The 22941-nt window shown below is 32.5% G+C and overlaps 1 protein-coding gene across 3 annotated transcripts; it reads right to left on the reverse strand.

Moving 5' to 3' along the window:
- Positions 1–9457: 9457 nt before the first annotated feature.
- On the reverse strand, positions 9458–22855 carry LOC148600249 (uncharacterized). 3 transcript variants are annotated; one of them, XM_088558724.1, is made up of 14 exons: positions 22721–22855; positions 20314–20575; positions 19498–19794; positions 19050–19154; positions 17363–17582; positions 17019–17117; positions 16318–16637; positions 15046–15217; positions 14635–14804; positions 14117–14263; positions 13780–13840; positions 12097–12249; positions 10403–10590; positions 9458–9658 (listed from the first exon to the last, which is right to left on the reverse strand). In XM_088558724.1, the coding sequence occupies exons 2-14, from the start codon at positions 20563–20565 to the stop codon at positions 9521–9523; spliced, it is 2322 nt and encodes a 773-aa protein (XP_088414850.1). In that variant the 5' UTR covers positions 20566–20575; positions 22721–22855; the 3' UTR covers positions 9458–9520. The 3 variants fall into 3 exon arrangements, with proteins under 3 accessions (XP_088414850.1, XP_088414848.1, XP_088414849.1); XM_088558722.1 differs by lacking the exon at positions 22721–22855 and adding an exon at positions 22332–22418; XM_088558723.1 differs by lacking the exon at positions 22721–22855 and adding an exon at positions 22332–22401 and having other exon boundaries at positions 20314–20653.
- Positions 22856–22941: the final 86 nt, after the last annotated feature.

The raw sequence follows: 22941 nt of genomic DNA on the forward strand, positions 1-22941 counted from the left end.
TAATTGCAGTTAGGCACATGTACAATTATGTTACATTGTAGTGATGAAACAAAATAACATCATTTGTAGTTTAGTACTAATTTTAAGGAACATTTTTTTGCCTCACTCTTAAATTTCTTAAAGAGAATACTACAACAAATGCATTATATCCTTCAGAGAATGAATTATGAGGCTTTCCAATTAACAAACTATAAGGGGGCAATCTAGTCTGTTCATACCTCAACAATTGTAGAGGGGTCGGCAAATTTGAGCGCGCTCTTATGGGCGAGAAACTTTACTCTTTATATAGTGACTTTGTCAAAATCAAGCATCCGCCTGTTATGGTGGATGAGTTTGTGATGGACTATCGATTTAACTTAAATGGTTTGGCTATAGATTTTGCCAGTGCAATATTTCATTTTGAATGTCGAGAATCCTTTTATCACATACGCTTGACTCATTACACACAAGTGAACCAAAATAAGCTGGTTTGTTTTTGTTTGTTATCGATTTTTTAAAATTTTGTATAGAGTTACTCAGTACACGTGGAAATTGGCAAATCGGAATGAAATATTACATTCCCTTCCGTTTTATTTGATAGGATATGAAATAAAAATAAAATTGATTTTCCGTCGGTCTTAACTGTTTAAATTCAAATTAATTTCTACAACGGAATCAATGTTATTACTTATCTTTTGAAATGTGTTTGAACTTGAGGGAAGTCAGGCAAGAAAACTTTGACTATGCACAATGAAAGATTAGGAAAACAACAGCATCTCTCAATAGCAAGTCGCCAAGTCAACATTGCTTTTTTGAAAGATGTTCTTAATTAAGCATAGTTAAGAAAATTCATAATACTGCTTATCAAATATATCTACTGAACATAATACCTAAAGCACAAAAAATTGTCAGAGGTACTGAAAATTATACCTAAAACACCGGATATAATGTCAGAACTACTGTACATAACATTTGAGGCACCGAAAATAATGTTAAAACTACCGAACCAAATGTAGACATTATCGAACATATCACTTAAAACAACAAACATAAATAATATCGATGTCAGAAGACAGCTATGACTTTCAATATTTCTGATCTTCTTGCACCATGACATTGAGACGAGTGTACCTTGGCCCTTTTTGTACCATCATACATGTATCACATGTACCAGTAGTGTATCGTCGTTTTTTGTACAATATTACAACTTCACTAAGTGGTAAAGTTTACCTTCGAGCACCGCGAATCGTCAAAACACGACCTTCACCTTCAAGTATATCGTCACCATTCAACTAGTTAGGAAACATTCAGGTAATTCATATTATTCGGACAGCATGTAACTAAATGTAGTTAGATATAGAAATTCGAATAAAACCGCCACATTACTTCATAGCAGATATTATTGTCATCTGCAAGTGTCCCGTTTGTTCAGCTAACCTGGCCCGAAAGGTCATAATATGAACAGTTGCCCTAACTTAGTGTCAGTCATCATTATTATTTACAATTTTTGAAAATCCTCTCCTTTTGTACTATTGAACCAATTAAAACCAGAAATATTTCGATGGAATTTTTTAAAAATATTTTAATAAAAATAGACATTACGCAAATCTTACGAGTTTTATGCCATTCTTACCATTTTTTTCTCTCTTTAAATTTTCGGTTATTAATCTGCAAAGTATATCAGTTACCTTAAAGAGGTTAACTTTCGATCATAAAGAAGTAGAAACCTATCTATAGTTAGCATTTTAGTAAAATCGACTCATTTTTTGCCTATTTTCTGACATTATTTCTAAAAATCTGTCATGATGTTTTAACCGTCACCAAACATGGCAACTGTTACCAAAAAAGACTGATTGGGAGTATTTCTTAAGCCATTAGGTTTAGAAAATGTTCAACAAGATACAATCTATCTGTGGTGGAATTGTTGTAATTTTGTGTTTACCTAAATTAGAATTATTGTCTTTCTTGACATTGTTTTGGTATTATCTTGTCATTATGTCTTAGTTTAACTTCACTAGAAATGTAAAACAGATTCTAACCAAACTTTGGCAACATGCTTCTATGGGTGTTGTGAGGAATTTCATCCCGTCGGCAACATGCATTTTTTCTACAGCCGTTTGATTTAGACAAATTCTGACTTAGGTTAAAAATTCAGCATGATGAATCTAACAATAGAGATATTGTCGTCGTAAAATATTTGACCCTCGTCGGAGTTATTGTCCTGCGTTTAGTCAATTCTCACTTTTACATGTATTTTCATGAAGATCATTACATCAATTACATCAGTGTTATCTAATTTCAAGGTATACTTAAAAAAACAACAATTACAATGCCAGTTTTATTTTGTCTTCAAGGAAAGTTAACTCTCGTATCAAAAGTTGTTGACTAACTTTGACACGATGGATATAAACTTTTGATTGTTTGGTCATGAACCGTTTCAATATCACTAAGGAGTCTTAGTACAAAATAAAGCCTCAAATTAAACCAAAACTCAGAGGTGACCACTCGACCAATGTGATACTAAAACATGTGTAAACAGACCTATGGATACTTGTGAAAAAAATAGTGACTATGCACAGAAGAGTGTCAGAGGAAAATATTATAACTACGCAAAGAGATGAAAATGCAAGCAATCTTAAAAAGGAATGTCAGCAATAAGTGGTCATAATTTGTCACTATGTTTAACCCTACCATCTGCATATCACAACTGACCCATTGTTCTCGTATTTGTAGTTAAGTATCAGATTTCTATAAGAGTAATATATTCCTCACAGAAATGCCTTTAACTAAGGATATCGACATTTACTAAGTTTTTCCACCGTAAAAAAACATTGATAAAAATATAAAATCACATGCAGGTAATTGATTAAAAATGGTATTGCTCACGTAATTTATTAACGGAAATTAAGTCTATGAAACAAATTTATTCAAACAAAGACTGATTGGTTTAAAATTCATATTCAAGTTTAAATAACTTTATTGACTTAAAATCCATGAAAGGATTGTCATCAGAACAATACAGATGTATCAAAACATACAATAAACAGGTTTATAAAGGTATTAAATCGTTTAGTTCATGTACATGCATTTACTGCTCTAATGGATTTAATCGTAAAGGACACGATTTTCAAGTCATTGCCTTTTCTTTCAAATAGAGACAGTCGAATCAAAATTGCATTCCTAAAAACTTTGTACTTTTTTGTATTTTACTACATCGAATCTTGCTTATTTAGTAGTTGACTAATCCGAAGCCAGTCCACTAGAATTGTAGAGATTTGTTACAGCTCATTTTTGACCATACATGAAAGCCTAGTAAAACTAATTTGACCTCGCCGCATATGACATGCTCTTGTCCACATTCAAGTGATGTTATCATAAATGTGTCTTTGTGAAGTTTTTTTTACTTTGATTTTAAAGAGTAATCAAGGAAATCAAAATTCTAGCGAAAATCAAAAGAATGTAGTCCAGAGACGAAGATTATACATGGAAAACTGTCAAATACGACTAAGAACTTAACCTAACTAAACTAATACATACAGAGCTACAAAAGCAAATAAGCAACTCGGATTCAATTAAGAACTGGGAGCATTGACCTGGTGCATCGGTAGGGTAAGCGTCGTCTGCTTTTCTAGAAACTACAGCCGCGTTGCTCATTAAATGTCAAGTCCGGGTGGACGAAAAAGGAGAGGAAAACAATGACACTTTGAAGAAATCAGTTTTCATGGTGCAGATGGATACACTATAACGATCTACGAGTTCATGATGACGACCATAAAACTTCTATAGTGAAGACTTCAATAAATTTTAAACATAGAGGTATGTTTACACTTGTTGAAGACCGTTTGGTGGTATCTCAAATTATTTGCCATTTAGAATTTAAGTTATAGGCTGGTGTATTTGTTGCGGCGTTTCACCATATTTATTCTTTTATTCCATTAAATGTATGATTCTGGAATTAGTAATGGTGACAGCATGCATAAACAAGTTAGTAAATGTAAAAAATGACGAAAACAAAGACACGTTTCTAGGAAAATACAAAAAGACAATAGTAATCTTCAATTACTCCTTTAAAAAATAAAACATGTCACAAACGTCTAAAACGTCTGACAAAAAATTCAAAAGATGATAAATAATACCTTCATTTAATAATGAACAAAAAAAGCATTTTATAATGAAAAAATAGAGGCGTATTTCAATCATTATGTCCCTCATTATAATTCCGGGACTTATTTTGAACAACGAACAATGAATGAAAATTCCAGATTGTTATTAGGTTGAGATTTTTAAATTAATTCTTTTACCGTTTAAATTGTTATATAGCTTTTTCTAATTCATATATTTTTCTGAATTTTATTTTAAAGCAATATTAACTCAACAATTGAGATCTATTGACTTCAACTCATGAACCTATCTTTCACAAATAGTGATAACATATTAATTACAGAGAAACATTATGCCTACCCTTTGTCGCTATTGAGACTCAAGTTTCTAGATTTTTGTTTGACTTTACATACAATGCTGGTAATATATATATATATATATATATATATATATATATATATATATATATATATATATAATATAATCGTGTCTTCGCAGTGACTACAAATGCAAACCAGACCTCCCTCTGAGTCGCCATCTTAGATCTGCCGGACACACCCAGGAGGATCTCCACAACATTGTTGTGACGATCATAGAACATAATTAAAACTGGACAAAATGTAAACGAGTATCTCGGGAAAGCTTTTGGATGAAGAAATTGCAAACAACTTCTCCAGATGGTATTAACGAGAAAAAATAATTCATTTTTAGGTCTTGGATCTAAGGCTGGTACAGCACTACTTGCTATACATCAATACGCCGTACTACTATATTTGAACTTTTTATATTTTTAAATTGTCTTCCACAGTTAATTGTAACTTTGATAAAAAGACCCGCTTTGTTATTTGCATTCAGGCTCCTCATCAGTTGCTTATGTGAGCCTTTGATAAAGGTACAATCACCCACAGCGCACGCTATTCAGCTTCTGAATCTGTTTTGATCTTGAACTTTGTGAGTTTTATGCTCGTTAAGTTTTGTGAGTTTTATGCTCATATAGTTTTATGAGTTTTATGCTGAGGAAGGATATCTGTTATCCGAAATATTCAATTTAAATTTTACCATCTTCTGGTAATGTTAAACATATTTAGACGTTTATTTTATTTATTGTTATGTTTCGCATCGTTTTAACGATCCATCACCCCGTAAGAGTGATTGTTGACTATTATTTAGACGATTGATATATTAAAAAGCGAGAATTTTACAGACAAAATAATGTCTTTTTCTACTATTGCAACTTTCGTCTTGAATTTGTTTGTAAGCAAATGACCGAAGTACAGCAGAAGACATGTCAGTATCCGTATTATAAGCCGAGTCCCAATCATTAAGTTGATATGAGATGTTTAAATTTCCTGCATCAAATCTTTCACCGGTATTCCATATTTTGTTTCGAAGTCCAATCCATGCATTAGCACTGCCTGAAAACATCATATAAAACATAAGGTAAAAATATGTTAATGATGTGTAAAACTTGATGTTTACGTAACAAGTACATATTATATTTTTGTAGGATCTCACTTTTATACAGCACTCATTTTGTTGTATATTTTAATTTGTTATTTCTCTTTGAGAATCCAGCTGTTTGTCAAGAATTGTAATTTTTTTGCAAAGGAACACACTCGTTCATACCAGCTTCCGGCCTCCTTGTTACAGGACAAAAGTCTCAAAATGACATCACAAGGTATTTTAAACCTTTCATTATATTTCCCCAAATTGGAAGTTTTTGGACGTTGTCATTTTGGACATATTTGCCACATGCTTTAACAAACGTAATATTTTGTCAAAAAAATGGCTTGATACAAATAGTACGTTCAAATATTCAAGTTGTCGACACATGGGGCCATTTTCTCAGAAAAATGCGAAGTAATTAAGATTTTTTTTACCATTCGGCCGAATTTACAAAGTTTGAGTCAATTTCCCATTAGTTTTTGTATGGACAAACAGCAAAAGTAAATTGATCTGCTGCCAAATTTAGCACACTTCTCAAAAAAAATATATCCAATACGTTTATTGATTTACAATGTTACCAAGTTAATTTTCGGGAAATAATTTGATATGAACCCAACATACCCCTTAGATTGTTTTGTTTTATAAAACATTAAGAAATCGATGGTTAAAAAAAGACGTTACACCTAGATACATATATGTAGTTCTTGGTAGAGATTACTCATACCTTGTAAAAAATAATTCCCAATTATCTTCCAATTATATCGAAGTTTTTTAAATGGTGAAATGTGTGATCGACTACATGCCTGTCCAGTGTGGTGGACGCTTTATAATACATGGCCGACATTCCAATGGGAACGTATTGTGCTCCTCTACGGGGATTTTATGCATCGCAATTAATCCAAACAAACATGAGGTAAAGTATACTACAGACACTGTGAAGTCAGTTTCATACCTTAAACTACATTAGAGATCGATGGTGAGGGAAAACTATAGACCAATCTATACGACAAATGCGATGACTTTTCATTCTGTACTGTCAACTTTCCTTTCATCTGAGGCAACAACCCTTTCCAGAAACTGTGTAAGGAGTTTTCATATCACAACTCATACGTTATGCTAGAGCTTTCCATATCTGCACACACTTTTTGTTACACATCACTACAGAAGTTTTACGGTCGTCATCATAAAGTGAATCGTTACGGCATATCCATCTAAACCATGAAGGTTGATTTGTTCAACGTGTCTAGAAAAGCAGAGGACGCTTACACTACAGGTACACCTGGTCCTTGCTCCCCGTTTTCAATGGCGTTGCTCTTTTAGTTTTGTTACTTTTTATGTATAAATATATCATTTATTTTTTGTTCTTTGTTGTGTGTGATTTCCATGTTTTGTTATTGTTCTTGGATTACATTCTGTTGATATCCGTTAGAATCGTGGTTCCACTGATTACTATTGAATATGATACAGTATACGATCTTTCTTCAAATTCAGGACTACCAAAAATGATGATTGTTGTAAATTATATATCATGAAATAAATTCCTAATTTTCTATACGCTTTGGCTATATGATGACACAGTCACTCATTAAAAACATGTCAAAGCCAGAAACAACAACAATAGTCACGTACCTGAAGTAGAGGATCTTTTACCAATCCATTTAGAATTAACTAGAAACTGAACTGTTGTTCCAGACAATTCCTCTGAATGAGGATAACATAAACGAGAATTTACATTCCATACGAACCGCGTACATGCTGCGTTTGAAAAAGAGTGACATAAGTATGCACATACAATTTCTGAGTGCATTGTTGTTGTAATGAAAATATTCCCTTCCGGAGTGCACGCACTGAAACAAGTTTTAAAGTCATGGCATAGTATGAAAGTAGATGAAGATAGTATGTAGAATATAACAATTATGCTCATATTGAACTGACTAATCACACTACTGTATAAAATTGTTCAACAATTACTATGTTTGCTTTCACTTATATTTAAGTAAAAGTTTCACTATATTCTATGATAGAACTATCACATACTGTAATTAGAAATGAAGCATATCGAACACAAAACATTTTTTAAAACATCAAATAGAAAACTCTATACATCTTAATATCAATATATGAAAAATTAATGTTTTAAGGATTCAATTTAAGTAGCCTTTTTTATAATGAATCATGCAAAAACTGAAAAATGTGATACACCCCAAACAAGTCAACATATTTTTGTTTTTGTAAGTAATTTCTGTTTACTATGGGAATTCAAACAAAATATGAAAAATAACAATATGTAGGCTATTTACCCATGAATCACATTTTGCATGATTCTAAGCTAGAAGTGCCACTTAATAGCACTGGACTAACTTAATGAAACTTTAAATTAACGATTATTTAATTACATTTAGTTTTAATCTGTATGTTCATTGTTATTCGTTTTACGTTATATCTATAGGTTACGTCGATTTTCGTCTTTTATGAATAGTTCGCATCCTTCATTTTTGATTCTTTTACAGCTTGCTCTATAGTATAGGTTGTACCAATCACTGAAGATCGTGTAATTATCTTTGGAAGTTTAATTGTTCGTTGCTTGGCATTTGGTGAATGAATTGGTGATCATACCACATCTCTTATTTTTATATTGTACCTATACAAGCACATAATATGTCTAAAATATTCATTATAACATTATATCCTATTATATCCTATCATATATCAGTATGATAACATTATATCCTATTATATCCTATCATATATCAGTATGATAACATTATATCCTATCATATATCAATATGGTTCCATTATGTTCTATCATATATAAGTATGATAATATTATATCCTATCATATATCCGTATGATAATGTTATATCCAATCATATATCAGTATGATTCCATTATATCCTAAATTATATCAATATGTGACCTTAATGTGTTATTATTTTAGAGTTTAACACTGGGACGATTACACCCCGACATTCTGTTTCGAAGACAACACTTAAATTCAAAAATGAAAAGATGTGTACAGGAGTGTCAGACAAATTCAGATTAAAGACATATTATTACTATAAATAGCTATTTCATTTGTTACTGACATGTGTCCATCTATTTTTAAAGGACCCCGTTCAGGTCCGGATGTCAAAAGAATAGGCCCGAAGCAGCGCCCAGATTGTCGTAAGGGGCGACTAAATAGTGCTCAGAACCCTGGCAAGGGACTAGAGCGCTCTGTCCACAAAGCAACTTGGTTGTGTGCCCAAGGTGGTGGAATGGGTTAAAGAACCCTCCTGTGGTATTCTCTCGTAGTATGAACCCTTTGGCTTCGCCACAGGAGGGAGGCTAAAGTGCCCAACCCTACCCACTTCTCTATATTTCTGTGTCCCATCCCTTTTTCAAGTCATCATTTCATGTTAATATTATCCTCTATTTCATGTTCACCGGCTGAATATAGCTGAAATATTGCTGCTCGGGCGTTAAACCCCAATCAATCAATCAATCAATCAATCAATCAATCAATCAATCAATCAATCAATCTTTTTTTAATAGCCGATTAATTCAATGCACTAACAACACAAATCAATCGTTTTTTATGATATTGTTTCATTTCACGCTTAGAAATGAAACTAACCTGAAAAAATTAATGTAAAAAATGATGATGCTTTGTTAATCATTTTCGAATTGTAAAGATAGAATACATATGCAATTTATGAATGTAACTCCCAGTGAATAATTGAAATTGTTTGTTTAAATTCCATATTTATAGATATTAAACACATTATGAAAGTAGAAACAATAAGTAGAATGCAAAACTCAGCCTACTGCAATTATATTGTTTTCATTATTTGCACAAATTCGTATTTTAAAGAAAGTTTAAAGCCGAATGCACAGAAAATAAACTAAACCCACTGATCGGAAGTATACAGTAAGTAATAATATATATATATAAGCAAAGAGAGAAAAACAGTACTTTATTGTTCCATGGCTATAACTTAGTTTTCATTAATCTTCAGCTAGATAGTTTAATGTCCGATTCGTAAATAGCTAACAGTAACATTGACACGTATCCCAACAAAAGTCCAAAGTTCAAACTGAGGAACATGTACATATTGGTTGTCTTTTTGAAGTACTCCAATACCTCTGGAACCTGAATAACAAAATAAATTAATGTCACACATAACTACTGTCAAAACCAACTGTTCGTATACTTTCATCATCAAAGGAAAGCATGATTGTAATGATGTAGAATTGTATGATTTAGATAAGTTTTCATATGTCAGTATTCGCCTTCGATATGTTTCAATGTATTTAGAAAAAATAATGCATTACTAATGCATTTGTCACAATGGTTTTACAATTATATGTAATGAAACTGTTAAAATGGATGATTTTGCTAATCTTGTGTTCATTTACATTCTGTATTTTTCCACACGAAAGAAACAAATAAATATTTCCCTCACGGTTAACTGTGTAACTATGTAATAGCGAATATATTCAATAAACAGTAAGTTGGTTCTTTGGTATTGACACCTATTCTCTGCCAGAAATTTGACCGGAAACTCACCAAAGTAACTCATTAGGGGAGTGCTTTTAGTTCGGTGCAATTTAATTCTTGTTTAAAATTTAATACAAGAATTTTCAGTTTATATCGATTTAAGTCTCTAAATAAAACAAATAAACATTCGATAATTAATTTGTACTTTGTGCCAAAAAAGAGCCTTTAATTCCCCTTCCCTATTAAAAAAAAAAACAAACCAAACGATTGTTTCGCGTAAAGAAATCGATTTCGGTATTTCAACTTAGGATTGTGTTGGGCATTAATAAATACAATGCAAAATCATATTTTTGAATGTATGAATAACATTTAAAAATTTGAATTTTTGATACTTACTAAATTCGCTAAGGCAATATACATAAACATTCCAGCACCAGCAGCAAATATCCATGACCTCGCCACATCGTTAGAACTTGCTACAATTCCAATATAAAGTCCAATAAATGCTGTAAGACTAGACGTAAAGTTCAGGAGAAGAGCTCTTTTAACAGAAAGTCCAGAATTAATTAGAGCAGCAAAATCACCTATAAGAATAAAAAATACAACAAACTATGTATAGAAAGTACATATTAAGATAATCATGCAAAATGTGATGCATGGTTGGAAACCCTATAGTTTTTTTATTTTTTATTTAAAATGTTTTAGTAAACAGAAATTAAATTGACTTTCATATATCCCTTGTTCTTAGGAGATAAATATTACATAAAATGTACTGAAGAATTAAAAAATAAGGGAGATAACTCTGTAAATGATACCACAATGCAAAACAAACCGTTGAATTTTCTACGTGATTAATATCTCCTCAGAGCAGACAGATTGGAATGAATAAATATACATTTCATCATATACACCTATAAAGCAACAAATGTTTGCCATCACTTTCAGAATTTGCATGATTCTTACGAAGACTACTACTTAACGTGTGTGATATTTGAAGCTGTTCTGCAAGTTTCTTCTTCTATTAAGCATCGTTCGCATGACGAAAATTTACGTACGTAAGGAAATCATGTGCAAATTAACTTGGAATTCGCATACGGCATGTAAGTGTGCAAATGCAAATTTGCTAAGCATTCACATGGCCTTTTAAAATCTACATTTACATGGATTAGATTCGTAGTTGTGTTTTGGTGAGAAGATTTTTTTATATATTATACCTACTATGTACTATAGCAACAAATATGTTTTCAAAACCGTTAGCAATTGTATATGTATTTTTGGCCCGGAATATCCTGTCATATACGGAAGATAGCTAATCCATGGGAAAGTTCATGGGGGTTGAAACCTCTCTTTGTTGGGAAATTCGTAAACTTAGTGTATGATGTAGGCAGAATTGAAATAGGGAAGGAAATGACACCTTAGTATAATCATGCACCGAAGCTATCCTTGCAGAAATTGTATCCCTCAATAACAATCATGAGGTGGGGTTCCTTCTAGTCAATACGACAAAATCAGACAAACTACGAAGCCACCCCTAAATATAATCTGGAAATCTTAAAAAGAACGCGTAATTTGGCTAGGTATTTCTTCAGACTATGATAATTGGTGGGTCCAGAGATTTACGGAGGAGAGGGGGAGGCTTACAACACATCGTATTCACGTTCGTTAATGTAACAAAGCTAAATTACGTTTTCCATTCATTATGTATTGAGTTTATTGATTTCATAGTATTTAAAAATATTTTAACATGGCCCCTGTTACCTAAAATTAATCTAAATGTCTAATTATGTGTAACCAATTGTGCAGAACGAGCAAACTAAAAGCCAACGTTTTGAATACTTTAAGGATTCATACATTAGCAGTTAATGTCAAAATTTCTGGCGTATGTTTGACATTTTAAATACACACAGCACACGAGTATAAAAAAATATTTTCATATAGATAAGTGGCTCACCAAAGAACATCGAAAGAAGTTTGGGTAGAATAAATGATTCTAGATTAAAATAATTGGTTACTCTGAACGCATTAAAAATAGTTAAAAAAATTGAAGTAAAAAAGTTGCCCTATCATCGAAATAATCAACATTTACAAACCCAATTCATGTGGTAACTCATGACAGAAGACGGCTATTGACGTCGATAAACCGACAGTTATATCCTTACTGAAGGCTGCACCTATAGCCAAACCATCGGCAAAATTATGTATAGCATCCCCGATAATTATCATCCATACCAATGATGTCTTATCTAAATGAGAAAAACAAATGTAAAAAACATTGTAGTAATTTGAAATAGTTATATACATCCCATTACGCCATTTGTGTTTGTTTGTTTGTTTGTTTGTTTGTTGGGGTTTAACGTCCGAGCAGCAATATTTCAGCTATATTCAGACGATAAACATGAAAAGGATGATAAAATGAACATGAAATGATGATGAAATGAAAAAAAGATTGGACACAAGGATAATAGGGTCGACAAATTTTGATTGCCACTAGAAAAAGGGAGGGATGGGCAAGGTTGGGCAATTTAGCCTCGTGTGGCGGAGTGCAAAGGTTCCTACTTCTATTGAATACCACAGCAGGGTTCTTTAACATGCGAGGAACGTGACATTTTTTCCAACACGGTGCACCACTTTGGTTTGCGGTCAGGTTTTCTGTATTATAGCCTGACAACCCCAGCATGTAACATGCCAGGGGTACCCCATTACACCACCTGGGGCAAACATCCCAGTTGTTCTGTGGGCAGAGCGCCTAGCCCCCGGCTAGGTTTCTGAATACTATTTAGTCGCCTTTTACGACAAGCTTAGCGCTGCTGCAGACCTATCCTTTTAACACCCGCACCTGCACTGGGCACGCCATTTGTGACATTCAATTGTATTAAATTGACAATTGCCGAAACAGAAAAACAATATAATAAAATTTGGCGTCGTTAGTGTTTGTTGCTAACATAACTTGTTTTATTTTGTATGCCTCCAAAGATTTAACAATCGTATATTAACATGTCCTCTGTCGGATAATGAATAATTCTTCATGTTTGTAACAAGGCATCCCAAAGAGACAACAATCCAACCAGAAAAGAATTTTTCAGCCCAAGGCCACCCATTGGACTTTAATGGACGACGATGAAATCCTCACACCTCAGGTCAGGTTCAAACTGGCCCCTTAGCGTCATTATACACAGGTGGTACAGCGCAAGCGTTGCCTCTATACAATCTAGTAACACTAAAGGTAAAACAAAACGATACAAGATATACAGAGACCAGAAATTCCAGACTTGCGATAGATGCATTAATTGCGGCGGGGTTAAAGTACTTTGTCCTGATCACAACTCTCTCCTTAAAATTTGGCCACAAAGAAAATATTACACAACACACCTAAAGATCCGTCCAAAAAGGTCTGAGTTCCTTGTTAAAAAAGAAATAAAGAAACTGAATATAAATTACACAATTATACAAAATTGGCCTTCTAGCAGTCAACTTACATGCCAGCTCTATACCAGTTGAAACCTACAAAAAATTATCTTCCCATCGTATGTAAAACCAATCGCAATTCTTCCCATGAGAATCATTGTACATCATAAGTCATATAATAAGGACACAACCCATGTTGTGCTAAAACAGCTTTTAAATATAGTTTTTATATGCAAATTTCAATTTAAAACCCAATGAGCGAATCAATGTTTATACCAAGCATGATATCCTTACAACCTGACAACAATTATCTATATCCCTTTCGAAATAGCCTATTCAACGGTTATTAATGATTATTCCTTGCCTACCATTTTCTTTGTCTGATTTTTCATGGACGTCTTCATTTTGCTCGATGGAATATTCTTTTGGCTGAATAAAAAAGATGTTAACTTCAAAAGCAAAACATCGATAATAAAGTGCATTGTTGTTACTTTTGTTTGCTTTATATGAATTGGTAACCTCAATACATGTTTGAAATATCTGATTATTAATAAAAAAAAAAAAAAAAAAAAAAAAACACGAAGAAAAAAAAAACAAACAGTAACTGAGATAAGATATTATGTACCGTCACTTGTTAAAACATTTTAAGCAATCAATAGATTCGAGTATAGAAAATGCTCAATAGATATCATGTAAAAACACTACCTGAGTGCTTTGTTTCTGTAAAATAGAGAACGTCAGCTCTAGAAGAAAGAATGCATATATGCTAGCAAGTAATGCACATTGTTTAGTCAGTGTACCGGATATTCTAGTCACATGTATCTCGTCGTTATGGCCTTCATCTTCAAGAATCTAGACTCAAAGAAAAAAAAACTATAGGAAGTGCTCATTAAAACCATATAGGAACAGTTCCAATGATAAAGTTACTGTAGAAATAAACATATATTCAGATCATAGTATTGACTAATAATATACAATTGATGACCGGTTTGTTTATCTATTTTCATTACTAAAAATGCTTCTGTGTTTGAATATTATAAACTCTATACAAACTAATGTTCCGATATGATTTTTTGGAACATTAAATACAAGTGAAACGTGACGATGCTATAATTTCAACAAGGATTGAAATATTAATAAATTTACACCATATAAAAAATTTAATTGAATTTTCGAGGGGTGTTAAATTGTTAAATCGTATCATTTGCTCTCGGTATACTTGCCTCAGAAATGAGATGAAGTACGGCATCCCCGACCAGACAGCCAATTGACAAAGATAAAAGCATTCCCATCATATAATCTCTAATCTGTGATTTTGTAAGTTTAACGAACAATGCGCCAACACATGACGCTAAACTGATGATTAATGTACTCAGTGTTCCAAATCCATAGGCTGTTAAAATTAAATTGATTTTGATTAAAACTGATTTAAAATTGTAGACCTCTGATCTTCAGATTATACATGTAAGATTACCATTTGTAATGTATTAGCCATTATTTCCGATAAGTCCTAATCTAAGTTCTTGTTTTGACCCAATCAACAAATATTTACAAACTGAATACATGTAACCAAAAAATGGTAAAACAGTTGACATGGAAATAATAAAATGTGATGAAAAATTTTAAAAACTCACTTTCAATATCAGTTGGTTTACTTAGAAATTCTCTTTTGTCAGAATCGTTTTTTAGGTTTGTTGTTTGAAGCAAACTGTACAAAATGACTGGACAGACATCAACGAATTCCGCCTTGCTAATACGGTTGCGTGATCTTTGTGTAAGTTCCATTATATCCCTAACAGATATTCTCTATAAAGAACAAAGGTATAGTTATAAAGAGAATGGATTTAATTTATTAATATAAAATATTGCAATACCATTTAAGACCTAAGTTTAGGTACACGTCCGTCTAATAATCTGAATTCAAAGACACAGTTAGGGTTTTTTTTAATATATGAATTATTTGCCGTATGTTCAGATTTTGCAACTATATGATTAAGTAGAGAAGATGAATATGCACGCGGTGTAACAGGGGCTAATAATATTATCCATTTAAAAAAAATCACTGTTGTATGTTAACATTGCTATAGAGAATTAACTTTTTTTCAGTCTGAATATCGTATTTAAGGAATTCGTGAATTGTTATTTAAGACCCCTTAGTAGTTTGCTTCCCATAAAAGATATATGTCTCAATACGCATTAAATCATTATTTAGCGTTAGTAGTTAACAAAGGGTGGAATTTTGTTCAAGATATTAAACCATATCATTTTACTCTAGAGTAAAGAGGATGTTCTATCGGAGTTATTTCCCTTTGACTATTTATTTTCAACACTTCTTAAAAATTTCGCCAGGAGAAGGCGGATCATAAACGAGGAAAGTTCTTATCAATTGATCATCCTAGTTTAAATAATAAAAAAAGGGTAAATTCAGGGTTTTAATGTATTCCTTGTTATTTCTTTCACTGTTCTTGTTCTGATCAGTACAGTTATCGGAACACGCTTTTCTGACACTTCATCTATTTTATTAGGTTTAACAACAGGGTATGTGCATTTTATTTCTTATAAAGCGTTTTGTCTTTAATGTTTTGTTTGGGCAATATAAAATAGAATGAGAATAAATGGTTAGTTGTGTATAAACTAATTACGGCGTGAACGACTGTCTTACATCTGTAGCTAATTATTTGGTGCATGTCTTGACAATCTTGTACATTAATGAACCTTGTATGGTATATGGAGTTTTAATTCATTTGTTTATTACAAAGTGTTACCTTAAGGTAAAGGGTGATTAAGAGTTTGTAGATGATTGTGTTTGTTAGCAGGACAATACGTGCTAATTTGCAACTAACGATCCCAGAAAGCATGCTCGAGACGAAAAACCTTACATAATATGTACAAAAGAATGTTCTTACGTCTGTAAAGTTGAGCTTGTTTGTATCCCATTCAACATTGAGGTCCTGGAGGTCCCAGGAATTGTGTCCCCTACATGCACGTTTGTCACTAAAGTCATTTGGGTGTTTTTGTCCTCTGTCATTGTCGTGTCGATTTAGACCACCAAAGTCAGATAAGCTGTGTCCATTTTTCAACAACGCTTGTAACCCGTGATGCCCCATTGCTGCTCGTTTGCCGTGACTATGGTGCCAAGAATGACTAAATGGTTGATGTATTTTTGGACAGGAATTAGAGTTCAAGCTTAACCCGGTTTGTATTTTGTTGATAATACTTTCAATATCTATAACATAGTTGAAAAATAGCCAGTAAAGATACATGTCAAGGATTAATGATATGTACCATGTTACATTGGTATTAATGATAAAACTATTACATCGTATGAAATGAAATAAGCAATCTGATTTTTGAAAATAACGTGGAATTGAGAACATTGCTGATTACATGAATTACCCGAATCAACAATTCCAAAATCTGCTATTTTTTAACAGCAACTGTTGTTACATTTACGGTGTGAATGTTTTGATGTGAATGCAAAATGGAATGATTAATTGGAAAGGATGACTTACTATCATGTGATCATGAATACAAAAGAAGGCCTGACATCTATATGATAGCTGTTATTACCTATTTGTGTCAATGTTTAGTGTTTAACCGCAATTACCTATCTGTGTGAATCCATGATCATGTGTTCCATAGTGTTTACTGAGATAATCAAGATACTCAACAGAACATGGCATGTTGTTGTCATAGATACGGACTCCTAAAACACCAAATTAGAATAGAAAATGATAACATCAACACTCTACTTATATGGAAGGCAAACATGAACGCAATCTATTAAAAAAACATAACTTAACACCGATTTAAACTAACGGTGTGAATGTACAACTCGTATTAAACGTGTAAAAAACCTTAATAAAATAGGTATTTTATGACGTCATGGAGAGATTCTTTGAACAATGTGATAAATCCCAAGAATGAGCGGAATATATATGACCTACTAACCTCTTAACAACGCGGAAGAAACAATTGTCGAGAAAAGTAAAAACTTATGAACGACAGGTTTGTTTATATTCCTTTGACATCGTCTACTATCTCCATGAGGTCGGATCGGATGATGTTCTCCGTGTTGACCGGGTCGTCGGTCCGAAATGTCATGTGGAAAATAAAGTGTGTGATGTGATATTATTCTTCGAAGACGTCCATGGATTTCAGGGGGAAACGGCTAAAACAGTAAAATGCATACATGCATGATTATCACTAATATGAGAAAGCTCCTGAAGAAAACACCTAAGTCCTTGAGCTATTTTTGTCAGCCCTAATATTATTAACTTCCAGAATGGTAAAGTTTGTTATGATATACGGTTTTTGGCCTTATGCCTTCTCTCATTCTCACGGTCTGAAATATGTATAGGCCATAATGTTCATCTTTGATAAGAAAAAACGAGTTCGACATGGTCCGAAATGTCTTTGGGTAGAATTGTCTGTTATCGATAAGCTGATTGCTTCATTTTTGTTAACATTCAGGTGCCATGTTTTGACCATCCTTATCTTGAAAAAAGATATGTATTTAATCATCCAAGCTAGCAAATTTGTTTTCATTGTTTTTAGATGGATGCGTGTGGTTCTCATTTGCATTTACCAAGTATACGAGAATGAAGCTGCCATGATACTGTTTTAAGCTCCAAATTGTACATGCACTAAGCAGATATCAATAGTATACTGAACCTAGTCGATTATACAACCATTCACTCTTCCGTTGGGAGTGTATGAATTTATTTTCATGTGTATGTGTAATTTATGTTAGCGTTTGATGTAGTCAGGCATTTTCAGCGCCAGAAAAAAACATATTTTGGATATTTAGGAGTTCATCATACTTATACAAGAGTACCTAACATATCAATGGATATAACCTACATCACCGGAAGTATTAACGGCCGCACTTTTTGATGTCAAACACACCACTTTCAATAAATGAAGTTATATTGTAAATCACATACACGCATGAGGAGACGGGCATTATAGGAAACTAACTATGTATTCAAACCTTCTGAAATGTCAATCACTTTCACAAACACTCAATGACCGAAATACGAGCGCCTCAATTGTCAAAATAGCCAGTTATGCTGCACAGGTAAATTACCAGCTGTAGTTGAGTGTTTGCACAAGTGAATGACATTTCGGAATGTTTGAATACATAGTTAGCTTTAATAATAATGTCCGTCTCCTTATGCGTGTATTCGATTTATATTATAACTTCATTTATTGGAATGAAAGATAAAACTTATTTTTAACTTTAACCATTGACATATAATATTGGGAATTTCGATATGTTGTACATGTGTTTCAATGTATTAACTATCATCAGGAGAATTAAAATCAAATATACAAGAAGATCTAAAACCGAAAAAAATATTGAATACACAAAATAGTATTAAAAACGAAAATTATCGAATTATGAAGCCAAATCCAACAACAAGAAGTTTTGCAATGAGCAATACAAGGAATGAAGCCTTGTTCGTCCTATTTATCATATATAATTTTTTGAATATTAATGTTGTTTTGAAATTTAGTGTTGAAGGTTATCAAAGTTGCAAAAGTATTAGTAAAATAATCAAGTTATAATGGGTATATCAGTTTTTTTTTAATATTTATAAAATCAATTATTAATGGCCTTACTTTTATTACTTACAGCGGGGTCAAATTCATTCCAGTCATCATGGTTAATTTGTTTGTAAAGAAGTATACGTCCTTGGTTTTCTGCTATTTCATCTTCAATCATCTTAACGTTTAGGCACTACGTATATATACATAACATATTAAGACTTTCGTCTTTGCACTCTTAAAACAGCTAGTTAGATGGATAACCTTTTTACAAATGGTAAAATAAGATGCTAAATTTGAAAACTTTAAATTATCAAATCTTTTTTCTCTATTTCCTCATTGTTGTCTTGGGTTTTACTTTATCTTTGTTTTTCTTTCAGTCACTCTTGTATATATCGACTAGTATATAGGAATATTCTGATGATTTTAGCGTCAACTTTCCAAAGTGTCCTTATCTTATTACGTAAATGAATCAACGATATCATTATATTTAGTCAAACGTGAATTCTCATAATCTTTTCAAAATTGTAACATACTTGCAATCTGTTTTTACTAGCTAAGAAATTTTCCCTCCATTGGTTTGGTAAAAATATCTTTTGATGCATTCGGATACCCGTCACAAGTCTCTGTACATCAATAGTTCTCGTTGTTCCTATTGCAAGTCTGACTACATCTCTGGAAGTGTGAACCATTTCACATACAAAATGATTTAAATGCATGGAAGCTGTGATCGCTATCAAACTTACACGGTCGTAGTTGTCAATCGATAGATCATCCCCACAAGTTTGGTTTCGAATCAAAGCTCCTAAGACGGTATCATTTCGTCTGATAAACTGCAAGGAAGACAAACATATACATATATATATATATATAAGTGTTTCGCATATGAATACATATTTTGCCACACAACCAGTTTCTACATATTAAAACTGGCAATTACATAACGTGGATGTATTAATATCGAAGAAAAAATACCACTACTCTATCATTTGTCGATTACACAAGTAATCTAGCTCCGTCCGTAATACAGAAGACGGCAAATAGGGACAATTTTGATCTTTAAATATCGATTCTTTGTTATTATAGTTAACAAAAACACTATATAAAGACAATACCATTGCTCATTCTACTAAAAAGATACAAAGCGTAATCAAGGGAACCAAGGTAATAGCGGTAATCAACAGAACGTAATCCAGGGACAAAGACCAGACATGGAAAACAGACATACACAACAAAGAACATAAAGTAACTAAGATCATACATACAAAGTAACAAAAGCAATGAGCAACTCGGACTCCACTAAAACCTGGGAGCATGGACCAGGTGAAATTGTGAATAATCTACATTTATACCTCACTCAATGTTTCGTCTCGAGGCAGAGACTTGTTGTTTTTACAGCCGTCTCTTTTGAGTTTTTTATACTGATCCAAGGCTCCCTGCCGCAACAGCACTGCCTCGATGAATATTTTGTAATCCTCATAATTTTGATCAAGCGAACCCATGGCACATTTTATTTCATTCCAGTGCTTTGTTCTCCATGAGACATCACAACTCACTCTACATAACACAATACTGACAACTACTATAATTGGGGTGAATGTCATCCTCGGAGGTCTGAAAATATCGTATCTTTATTGATGTTTCATTGTGTAAGCTTGGACATACAACTGACATAGTTTGTTATTTAAGAATCTAAAAAGTACCATAAAACAAATTTTAATTTATACAAAAATTCACACATTTTTGCATCCGATTATAGACGAAGATAAATCGTTGATTTCTATTCAAATTATACTGGAATTGAATTCAATTGTCCTTTTCGCTAGATTAATTTATATATTAAAATGTTTATCAAGTTCAAGATCAAATGTTCCGGCGTTTTTACAAGTATAGATATTGTTCTTTTGATTCTGTGGTGGTTTTTCATTGTCTATATTCAATTTATAAGGAGTATGGATATGGTGAATATGTCTAAGAGACAACAACCCCTAATAGATAGAAAAACGTCAGCTCAAGGGAACCTTTGGGTTTAATGAACTACATAATTGTTGCAAGACTATTACTGGATTACAACCACTTGCAATATTACGGGTGCGGCAGGCGGACATGTTTACCCGTGTCCAGAGCACATGATGTCACTCCACGCTGTAGGAGTTTATATTGTTAGTGCTTTAGTTTTGTTTGTGTTACGTTGGTTTTACTATATATATCTTTATTTTTTGTAATCTATTTTATTTGTTTTTGTTTCCTATATTTACGTTATTGTCATGGATTTTTATTTTGATGTATTTGATTTTTTCCATTGTTCTCGCTTAAGTTTTTTTGCCGATATACCATTATATAAATACAAGGAGTAAAATCATGATCTAATAAGGTATTACTTCAAATACCAGAGCTAGGTGGTAGTTTGTTGAATAGAAAGAGAAAGTGACCAGTTCTAATATGACGTGCTTCAAAGAACTTTAGAACCCACCCGTTGTAAAAAAAGTAATAAACCTATGACCAACTTCATTGACTGTGTATATTCAGAAATATTAAGAAACTAGTCCTATTAGAATCGAAATAAATCACGGGCTGCCATTCACTATCGCTCGGGGTAAAACAATGCGACATAAATGACCAGCCCGTGGTAAAACAATTATAAAATTAAGTTTCCGTGATTAATGTCTTAAATAAATGTTTTAACCATTATCTACAACAGAATAAAGAGGAAACATAGCATTAAGTATATCAGAATTAAATTAGTCGTACGACTGTGACTTTTTTACTTCATGTAACAACTATACGAACAACAAGGACTAATGCATAAAAATCCCTACTATTCCATACTGGTAAAAAAAATTATTATATCAACTTCAAAACAATATACTGAGGTAATGAAGCAAAAAAACTTGATAATTGTTTTACCGTTTTGTTTCAAAAGATAAAGATTCGTCACAAAGATTACTTGGACATTTGTTTGTGATATGCACTATTTGTTTCTTTAATGAAAACTAAAATTTGAATTTTCATATAAAGTGGTTTATGTGAAAATAGCGATATAATTCTCGATATAACACATCTTATGAAAACTGCGATCAAAAAGTTGCAGTGGCTTAAATTAAGTGAAAAGTATTTTGCCAAGTCATCGATGATATCGTTTCAATATGATATAACTTAGAGTATAATTTTTGGAAAAAAAAATGAACCTATTAGAAATTTGTATTATTTCTGGCTTATAGTATCGAGATTAAGAAAGTAAAATATGCCTCTTTTGAACTCGTGCTGAAAGCAAACAGGTTGTTTGTTATAAAATACATATTTGTCTATCAAATATAAAAAAGTCAGAGAAATTATAGCACTTCGAGTATTTAGTGTCATGTAATATTACCTTATAATATATGTGACGTCTATGAATGAAGTGATTCACATTCCTGACTATAACTAATCCTAGATAAGGTGATCAAAGATAATGACAGTAGAAAGGTGTGAAGATCAGGCATTTGCATCACGTTTTTCTTTCGCGATAACATTATCTTCTGTGTGGCTTAAAGGTGCCTATATAGGTCATTTATCATAGCTTACTGCATGAGAATATATTCTACAATAAGTACGTTTCTGTGCAGCTGGAATATCTCCGTACAACTAGAATACCATTTTATTTAAGTACCTTTCTGTACAATTACAGTATCACCTACAATGGGTACCGATGTGTGCATTACAGTATCTCCCAAAACACATACTTTACTATGCATCTGGTATATCAACTAAAATACGTACCTTACTATATATTTAGAAGGCACTACTTCACTGTATCAGTGTTTGTGTCCTGTTACGTAAATGTAGGCACTAGGATATATTTTAAGATAAGCCATCTCCTACGAAAAGATATCTGAGTGCATGATTGTAGGTGTTAGTTCCTTCTAAATACACAAAATCTCTGTACTCTAGTTAATAACATGTAATATGATAAATCGGTTGGCGAATCATGGGAGTGGCTA

The sequence above is a fragment of the Perna viridis genome, chromosome 13 (genome assembly GCF_037379345.1).
Source record: "Perna viridis isolate PV_CMFRI_1.1 ecotype Kerala chromosome 13, ASM3737934v1, whole genome shotgun sequence".
NCBI lineage: Eukaryota > Metazoa > Mollusca > Bivalvia > Mytilida > Mytilidae > Perna > Perna viridis.